The 9,695-nt window shown below is 45.7% G+C and overlaps 1 protein-coding gene across 2 annotated transcripts in view; it reads left to right on the forward strand.

Annotated features, from left to right (window-relative positions):
* The window catches only part of PHYH (phytanoyl-CoA 2-hydroxylase), a 26,023-nt gene that overhangs the window by 3,704 nt on the left and 12,624 nt on the right, over positions 1 to 9,695 (forward strand). The window contains exons 3-6 of one of the 2 annotated variants that reach the window (XM_017874654.1): positions 1,914 to 2,024; positions 2,931 to 3,099; positions 5,599 to 5,680; positions 8,513 to 8,694. In XM_017874654.1, the coding sequence (XP_017730143.1) occupies positions 1,914 to 2,024; positions 2,931 to 3,099; positions 5,599 to 5,680; positions 8,513 to 8,694 (544 nt within the window). Of the gene's footprint in view, positions 1 to 1,913; positions 2,025 to 2,930; positions 3,100 to 5,598; positions 5,687 to 8,512; positions 8,695 to 9,695 lie in introns of both variants that reach the window. The other variant, XM_017874647.1, reaches the window with a different exon arrangement.

Consider the following 9,695-nt stretch of genomic DNA (forward strand, 5'->3'; position numbering starts at 1 on the left):
ATTTGTTTCTCATCTGAAAATCAAAGTATTCATTACAGAAACATCAGAGAAATAGAAAGAATTTTTTTTTTTTTTTTTTAGACAGAGTCTCACTCTGTCGCCCCGGCTGGGGGGGAGTGGTGCGATCTCGGCTCACTGCAAGCTCCACCTCCTGAGTTCTCACCATCCTCCTGCCTCAGCCTCCTGAGTAGCTGGGACTACAGGCGCCCACCACCATGCCCGGCTAAGTTTTTGTATTTTTAGTAGAGAAGGGGTTTCACTGTGGTCTCGATCTCCTGATCTTGTGATCCGCCAGCCTTGGCCTCCCAAAGTGCTGGGATTACAGGCGTGAGCCACTGCGCCCGGCCTAATAGAAGGAATTTTTTAAAATCATCCCTAATTCCATTACTAAAGGCAATCACTGTTAAAAATTGCTTTGGCATATTTCTTTACAGGCTTTTTTTTTTCATATAGTGTCTTGGTTTTACATAATTGTAATAATATTTTATTATATAATAAGCATAGTTCATATTTTATTTTATTTTATTTTATTTTGAGACAGAGTCTGGCTCTGTAGCCCAGGCTGGAGTGCAGGGGTGCGATCTTGGTTCACTGCAAGCTCCACCTCCTGGATTAATGCCATTCTCCTTCCTCAGCGTCCACAGTAGCTGGACTATAGGCGCCTGCCACCACGCCCGGCTAATTTTTTGTATTTTTGGTGGAGACAGGTTTCACCATGTTAGCCAGGATGGTCTCGATCTCCTGACCTCGTGATCCGCCTGCCTCAGACTCCCAAAGTGCTAGGATTACAGGCATGAGCCACCATGCCTGCCGTCCATACTATTATATGGCCTCAATTTTTAATGTCTGAGTCATATTCCACTGAGTGAACATAGTGTCAGTAGTTAATTTTTCTTCCACTAATGCACTTTTTTTTTTTTCTGAGATGGAGTCTTGCTCTGTCACCCAGGCTGGAGTGCACTGGTGCGATCTCAGCTCACTGCAATCTCCACCTTCTGGGTTCTAGTGATTCTCCTGCCTCGACCTTCTGAGTAGCTGGGATTACAGGCACGCTAATTTTTGTATTTTTAGTAGAGATAGAGTTTCATCATGTTAGTCAGGCTGGTCTCGAACTCCCAACCTCAGGTGATCCACCTGCCTCAGCCTCCCAAAGAGCTGGGATTGCAGGCATGAGCCACTGTGCCCGGCTCACTCAAGTACTTTTTTTGGTGACCATAGTTAACATTTTGAACATAAAGCTTAAGTTTTCAGATTATTTCCTTGGTCTTAGAAATGCTGGATTGAAGAGCATGAACCGTTTCTTAGGTTCTTGTTGTTGTTGTTGTTGTTGTTGTTGTTGTTGTTTCTGAGACGGAGTCTTGCTCTGTCGCCCAGGCTGGAGGGCAGTGGCATGATCACAGCTCATTGCAACCTCCACCTCCCAGGTTCAAGCAATTTTCCTGCCTCAGCCTCCCGAGTAGCTGGGATTACAGATGCCCACCACCATGCCTGGCTAAACTTTGTATTTTTAGTAGAGATCGGTTTTCACCATGTTGGTCAGGCTGGTCTCAAACTCCTGACCTTAAGCGATCCACCCGCCTCGGCCTCCCAAAGTGTTGGGATTACAGGCGTGAGCCCCCATGCCTAGCCTCAGGTTCTTGATACATATTTTTAGGAAGTCATTTAAATTTTTTTTTTTTTTTTTTTGAGACAGGGTCTCACTCTGTCACCCAAGCTGGAGTGGAGTGGCACAACCAGTATTTTTTTGGTAGAGACGGGTTTTCATCATGTTGCCTGGGCTGGTCTCAAACTCCTGACCTCAAGTGATCCACTTGCCTCAGCCTCCCAAAGTGCTAGGAATACTGGTGTGAGCCATTGTGCCAAGCCAGTAATTAAAAAATTTAACTTATTTTAGGATTCTTTTTCTCCTTTAGGTATACTCTGGATAATAATGTTCTAACACTGGAACAGAGAAAATTTTATGAAGAAAATGGGTTTCTTGTAATCAAAAATCTTGTACCTGATGCCGATATTCAACGCTTTCGGTACAGTAACACTATTTGTTATTTTACAAAAGTATGTATTGTGTGCATGTAATGAGAATACAAGGTGGATTCACTCCTGCCTTTACAGATGTTTTTTAAGGAGTTGGTTTGTTGGGAGGTGTTTAGAAGCACGGGCTCTGGTGCCAGACTGACTTTTTTTGTTGTTATTGAGAAAGGGCCTCACTCTGTTGTGTAGGCTAGAGTGCAGTGGTGCAATCATAGCTTACTGCAGCCTCAAGTTCCTGGGCTCAAGTGATCCTCCTGCCTCAGCGTCCTGAGTAGCTGGGACCACAGGTGTGCACCACCATACCCGGCTAATTTTTTATTTCTTTGTTTTTAGAGACAGGGAGTCTCACTATGTTGCCCAGGCTGGTCTTGAACTCCTGGCCTCACCCTCCTCAGTTGCTGGGATTATGGTCGGGAGCCACCACGCCTGGGCTTCAGTCTCAGCTCCGCCACTTAATATTATGTGTCCTGGGGCAATTTACTTCACATCCCATGCCTCTGTTTCCTCATCTGTAAAATGGGGATAATAATAGTACTTATGTCCTAGTGTTGTTACGACTAAAGGTGAAATATATGGAAAGCACTTTGAATAGAGCTGGGCACATGGTAAGTGTTACAGAAGTGTTTGCTATTATTATTTACAATGTAACCAAATCATAAAAAGACTTCCCTACTGGTATGCTAAACTAGGGAATGATTTAATTCTGGTAGTGGATTCTAGGCTGACAGTTTCTCCTGCTTTTCATTGGAATGGGAGGCATTCCCATCCGGACCTCAACCTGGAGGCTGACTTAGTGCAGAGAAACCACCCCTCAAGTCTGCAACCCTTTCCACAGAAGAGGGCAGGGCAGGTGCTTGGAGCCAGTGGTAACGACATCATTTGCAAATTAAATTTTCTAGGAATGAGTTTGAAAAAATCTGCAGAAAGGAGGTGAAACCATTAGGATTAGTAGTAATGAGAGATGTGACCATTTCGAAATCGGAATATGCTCCAAGTGAGAAGATGACCACGAAGGTCCAGGATTTCCAGGAAGATAAGGAGCTCTTCAGATACTGCACTCTCCCTGAGGTCAGAGACCACCCTGGCTTTGCTTCTGTTTAATTGCCAGCGTGTATGCCCACCTGTAAAACCCACTGATTTGGCCGGGCGCAGTGGCTCACTCCTGTAATCCGAGCACTCTGGGAGGCCGAGGCAGGTGGATCGCTTGAGCGCAGGAATCACTGCTCTTAGAGGTGGATATGGAAAGGAGTTGAATTGAGTAAAATCAGTGGGTTTTCTTTTCTTTTCTTTCCTGGAGACAGAGTCTCACTCTGTTGCCCATGCTGGAGTGCCGTTGCGCAATCTCGGCTCACTGCAACCTCTGCCTCCCAGGTTCGAGTGATTCTCCTGCCTCAGCCTCCCAAGTAACTAAGTTTACAGGTGCCTGCCACCACACCCGGCTAATTTTTGTATTTTTAGTAGAGACGGGGTTTCACCATGTTGCTCACGCTGGTCTCGAACTTCTGACCTCGTGATCCATCCACCTTGGCTTCCTAAAGTGCTGGGATTACAGGCATGAGCCACTGAGCCTGGCCAATTTCCTACATTTCTAAAGAGTGGGACCAATATCTGATGGTCTATGCCATGATTTTAGGAGGTATAAATTATTTTAATACTTAGATATTTATTTTTAAGTGTATTGGAGAAAACTCAACAGTTTACCAAACTCATGATTTCAAGAATGTTGTTAATTAGGACAAGATTAAATAAAAAGGCCAGTTGTAGTGACACTTTGGGAGTTTGAAGCAGGAGAATCACTTGAGGTCAGGAGTTCAAGACCTGTCTGGGCAACATAGCGAGACTACTGTCTGAATTGGAAAAAAAGAGGAAAAAAAAAAAGATTGAGTATAAGAAGTGAGCTAACTGCCGGGCACAGTGGCTCACGCCTGTAATCCCAGCACTTTGGGATGCTGAGGTGGGCAGATCACAAGGTCAGAAGTTTGAGACCAGCCTGACCAACTTGGTGAAACCCCGTCTCTACTAAAAATACAAAAATTAGCTGGGTGTGGTGGTGGATGCCTGTAATCCCAGCTACTCGGTAGGCTGAGGCAGGAGAATCGCTTAAACCCGGGAGGTGGAGGTTGCAGTGAGCCGAGATCACACCATTGCACTCCAGCCTAGGCGACAGAGCAAGACTCCATCTCAAAAAAATAAAAATGAAAGTAAAAAATAAAAAAAAGAAGTGAGCTAACTAAGGGTAGGGAGATCATTGGCTAAATAACAGTACAAGTTATGTCAGAAGTTGTGAAGATGGCTCTTGAATGGCTGGGGTTTAGAAAATCCCAGCCTCGGTGAACGCCAAAAACTACCAGGCTTTATAAAAAGCAAGTGTGTACCTGACTCCTAGGGTTTTAATAACTTTTCCAGGGTTTCATAATCAAATTGCTGCCCAATATTCCTATACACAGAGATCACAATAGTGGAGGAAGCAGTGGAAAGTGGCTCATTTTTTGAGTCTTTTTTTTGTGGAATCAAAATTTTGAGTTCATTGGGCTTTTTTTTTTTTTTTTTTTTTTTTGGATGGAGTCTCACTCTTGCTTGCTCAGGCTGGAGTGCAGTGGTGTGATCTTGACTCACTGCAACCTTCGCCTCCCCGGGTCAAGTGAATTTCTTCCTGTCTCAGCTTCCCAAGTAGCTGGGATTACAGGCACGCGCCACCATGCCTGGCGAATTCTTGTATTTTTAGTAGAGATGCGGTTTCACCATGTTGGCCAGGCTGGTCTTGAACTCATGACCTCAAGTGATCCACCCGCCTCAGCTGCCCAAAGTGCTGGAATTACAGGTGTGAGCTACTGCGCTGGACCTCAGTGTTGAGCCATTTCTGCTTTTCCCCACTCCGTTGCTGGGTTCTGTGCACAAGGCAGCAGCAGCCCAGCTCCCAGGCCCCATGACTAAACCAGCTCTCCCTGTCATGGGTTCCCATGCTAGCCTTTTCTTCATAATGCAGTGTCCCTCGGCCACTCGGACCCATGTCATTACTGGTTTAACATGTTTCATCTAACACCTGGGACCTGCTTTGCTTGTTCACTCTTGCTTCTCTGTTTCCCGTCACCTCCTGGTTCCCAGTAATGAGCTGTCAAGTGCCAAGCGTCCCTGATTGTCAAATGTCCTCCAAGCCACTGTTCTGCTTTCTTCCGGGCTACTCATGACAGCTGCAAATTGTATGGGAATCTTCATATGCAGAGGCTCCAACGAGGAAGAGGAAGCTGCCTTCCCACTGAGTAACCCTCTGCGGCTTGGGTTGGCAAGAAATCTGTATTGATATCTCGTCAAAGCTCCCATCTTTCTTGTAGAAAAAAAATGATTTCATTCCCAGCTAGCTCAGAAAAAGCCCATTTAATTCCGTATTACAGATTTAGAATGATTTCCAGTGGCTGGGTTATTGATGCTTTGTTTGCAGAGTTGTGAAATATCACTTGGTTCTCAAACTATTGACTTCTTGGTTCTTGTGTGGATAGCTGCTGCACTTTGTACCAGTTGCTAATACTTCTGATTTCCCACAAGGTTTGTTTTTGTTTGTTTTCTTAGATTCTGAAATATGTGGAGTGCTTCACTGGACCTAATATCATGGCCATGCACACCATGTTGATAAACAAACCTCCAGATTCTGGTAATTGTAAGGGAGAAGCAAAAAAAAAAAAATGGTTTCATTAAAATGTGTACGGTTGGCTGGGTACAGTAACTCATGCCTGTAATCCCAGCATTTTAGGAGACTGAGGGAGGAAGATCTCTGAGGCCAGGAGTTTGAGAGTGGCCTGGGCAACATAGTGAGACTCTGTCTCTAAAAATAGAATTAAAAAATATCCAGGCATGGTGGTGTGCACTTGTAGTCCCTGCTATTGGAAGGCTGAAGTGGGAGGATCACTTGAGCCCATGAGTTGAAGGCTGCAGTGAACCTCTAACGGCATGCATTCCAGCCTGGGTGACACAGTGAGAACCCATCTCTAAAAAATAAATAAAATAAAACAAAATGAAATAATAAAATAATAGCTGATGTCTAACTATAATCATGTCTATAACTGTCAAACTTTGGATGAGTAAGTCTTAAAAGAACTTACACTATAACAACAGTGAAATGTGGTAATGATTTCAGATATTAACTGAAGGACTGTTGCTGAATTTTCAGATGTCTGGCTCCCCAAAAAATACAGTTTAACGGACATAACTCTTCATATATCAAAGGTTCCTGCCATTCAGTGTCTCTAAGCTTGATCAGCTCTTTTTAGCTGTGATAGTGTGGATTCTTGCATTCCTGATAGGAAGACATTATTATTACTAACACAATTAAAATTGTTACTATGAGTCACAAACCATAGTTGTCTTTTTTTTTTTTTTTTTTTTTGAGATGGAGTTTTGCTCTTGTTGCCCAGACTGGAGTGCAATGGCGTGATCTCGGCTCACTGCCACCTCCACCTCTCAGTTTCAAACGATTCTTGATTCTCCTGCCTCAGTCTCCCAAGTAGCTGGGATTACAGGCACGTGCCACCAAGCCTGGCTAATTTTTGTATTTTTAGTAGAGACAGGGTTTCGCCATGTTGGTCAGGCTGGTCTCAAACTCCTGACTTCAGATGATCCACCCGCCTTGGCCTCCCAGAGTGCTGGGATTACAGGTGTGAGCCACTGCACCCAGTCTTGTGCTTGCTAAAATGTAGAATCTAAGACCTCACTGGCAGAAATATAACCCAGGTTTCTGTATTTTAATAACCTTCCCCAAGCTGGGCGTGAATGTGCACCTGCGGTCCCAACTACTCAGAAGGCTGAGTGGGGAGGATGGCTTGAGCCCAGGAGTTCAAGTCCAGAGATTCTAGTGCAGACCACGTGGACCACACTGGGGAATTCCTCTGTGCCTGCAGTAGAAATCAGCCATGAGATAGTCCCCTATCCTTTCTGCCTCTTCTTCCTTCTGATCACCAGGAGGGGTTTATGTGATAGAAGGCGGCTTAGCATTACCAGGTCTCCATCCCTGCAGAGATCAGGTGTTCGGGAGCCAGGCTCAGGGAGCAAACCAGGGGAAAATGTCATTGTGGTCATGAGCACTCTGAATGGACATGGCACTGAATGACTATAGTCGTGGGAGTGAGGACCTCTTAGATAATTTTTTTTTTTTCGATGGAGACTTGCTCTGTTGCCCAGGCTGGAGTGCAGTGCCTCGATCTCAGCTCATTGCAACCTCTACCTCTGGGGTTCAAGCGATTCTCCTGCCTCATCCTCCTGAGTAACTGGGATTACAGGTGCCCGCCATCACACCCAGGTGACTTTTTTTGTATTTTTAGTAGAGACAGGGTTTCACCATGTTGGTCAGGCTGGTCTTGAACTCCTGATCTCAGGTGATCTACCTGACTTAGCCCCCGAAAGTGCTGGGATTACAGGTGTAAGGAAACATGCCGGCTTTTTTTTTTTTTTTTTTTTGAGACAGAGTCTCGCTCTGTCGCCCAGGCTGGAGTGCAGTGGCATGATCTTAACTCACTGCAACCTCTGCCTCCCAGGTTCAAGCGATTCTCCTGCCTCAGCCCTCAGCCTTCCAAGTAGCTGGGACTACAGGTGTGCACCACCCTGCCCGGCTAATTTTTGTATTTTTGTAGAGATGAGGTTTTACCATGTTGGCCAGGCTGGTCTCAAACTCCTGACCTCAAGAGATCTGTCTGCCTCAGCCTCCCAAAGTGCTGGGATTACAGGTGTGAGCCACCACATGCAGCCTAGAACTTTTTTTGACATCAGCCACTTCAAAGGGGATTTCAAACTTGACTCCATATCACTCTCTTCAATGTAATTAATGCAACTGGTTTTTGAACACTTTACTACATGCTAGGTGCTGTGCCCAATCCAGAGTGGCAAACGAATAAAGCATAACAGAGATGATGATGTTGTACCACTTGCTGGAAAATAGTGTGCATACATACTGAGCTACCAGCAGCCCAGAAGAAGCGAGTGCAGGGCTTGAAGGTGTGGAGCCACTGTGTTGATTTTCAATTTGGTGTTTATCTCTCCGGGGCTGATTTTCTCTAGCATTATTTCATTTGCTTGGTTCTTATGAGGACAGGTCATTGTTTTTTCAGGCAAAGGATAAGAATTCTGAGACGAGCATTTTTTGTTTTTCTTTTTTTGTTTTATTTTTGAGACAGGGACTTGCTCTCTGTCACCCAGGCTATAACGCAGTGATACAATCACAGCTTACTGCAGCCTCGACCTCCAGGCTCACGTGATACACCCACCTCAGCCTCCCAAGTAGCTGCGACTACAGGTGCATGCCACCATGCCCAGTTAGTTTTTTGTTTTTTGTTTTTTTGCTGTAGAAACGGAGTCTCACTATGTTTCTCAGGATAGTTTTGAACTCCCAGGCTCAAGCAATCCATATGCCTCAGTCTCCCAAAGTGCTGGGGTTACAGGCGTGAGCCACTGCACCTGGCCTTGAGCATCCTTTAATAGCAGATTTTCTTTTCAGGCAAGAAGACGTCCCGTCATCCCCTGCACCAGGACCTGCACTATTTCCCCTTCAGGCCCAGCAATCTCATCGTTTGTGCCTGGACGGCAATGGAGCACATCGACCGGAACAATGGTTGTCTGGTTGTGCTCCCAGGAACACACAAGGGTTCCCTGAAGCCGCACGATTACCCCAAGTGGGAGGTAGGTCTGCCCGGCTGCTGAGTCTTGATCCGAATCTCCTTCGCGGTTTCTGTTTCACATCAGTATCTATAAAGAGCTTACAAATGAGATGGCATTTCCTTTCTGAGCAAAACACTGTCCTAAGATTTGCAGTGAGGATCAGAGAAAGTTCAAGGATGTCAGAGAAACCATTCATCACACCTATTTTTTTCAAACCACCCCCCCCCGCTTCTTTTTTTTTGAGACAGTGTCTTGTTCAACTCTGCAACCTCCACCTCCCAGGTTCAAGCCATCCTCCTGCCTCAGTCTCCCCAGTAGCTGGGACTACAGGTGTGCAACACCACGCCCAGCTAATTTTTGTATTTTTAGTAGAGACGGGGTTTTGCCATGTTAGCCAGGCTGGTCTCGAACTCCTGACCTCAGGTGATCATTCACCTCGGCCTCCCAAAGTGCTGGGACTAAAGTCATGAGCCCCTGTACCTGGCCTCAACACGTGTTTGAAAGCCAGCCAAGGTGGGGTGCTTGGGTAGCTACTGTATAGGATCCGAGATTGTAAAGCCTAGCTGCAGAGGTAAGACATAAACCCTTCGACCCCAGATGTGTGTGGTAGGCACCAAGCCAGTCTTACTCACTAACTGATGGCTCTTAGAGTAAGGAAGGAGAGATTGTCTCCTTTCAACTGCAGAGACCAGCAAAGGATCTGGGGAGGCTGGTGTTTGACCTGAGTCTTGCAGGACAGGGTACAATGTCCCATAGGGAAGAGTCTATATGGGAAGGCAAAAGGTCAAGGGGAAGCCTGAACCTGACCAAAAACTGAGAAGGACCCAGGGAGCTCGCAGTCTAGATGGGTTGGAGGCTGGGGGTGTATTTTGGGGAGCGGCAGAGGAGGTGAGCCCAAAAGGTACATTAGGACCAGATTAGAAAAGACTGTTATACTAACAAGTCTGCAGTTTATTTGGGGAGAATGGGAACTTTTAGTTCACACTTTTAGGAAGATTGAAGACCTTTTTTCTTTTAGCTTT

This window comes from Rhinopithecus bieti, unplaced genomic scaffold (genome assembly GCF_001698545.2).
Source record: "Rhinopithecus bieti isolate Rb0 unplaced genomic scaffold, ASM169854v2 scaffold_1012, whole genome shotgun sequence".
Taxonomy (NCBI): Eukaryota; Metazoa; Chordata; class Mammalia; order Primates; family Cercopithecidae; genus Rhinopithecus; species Rhinopithecus bieti.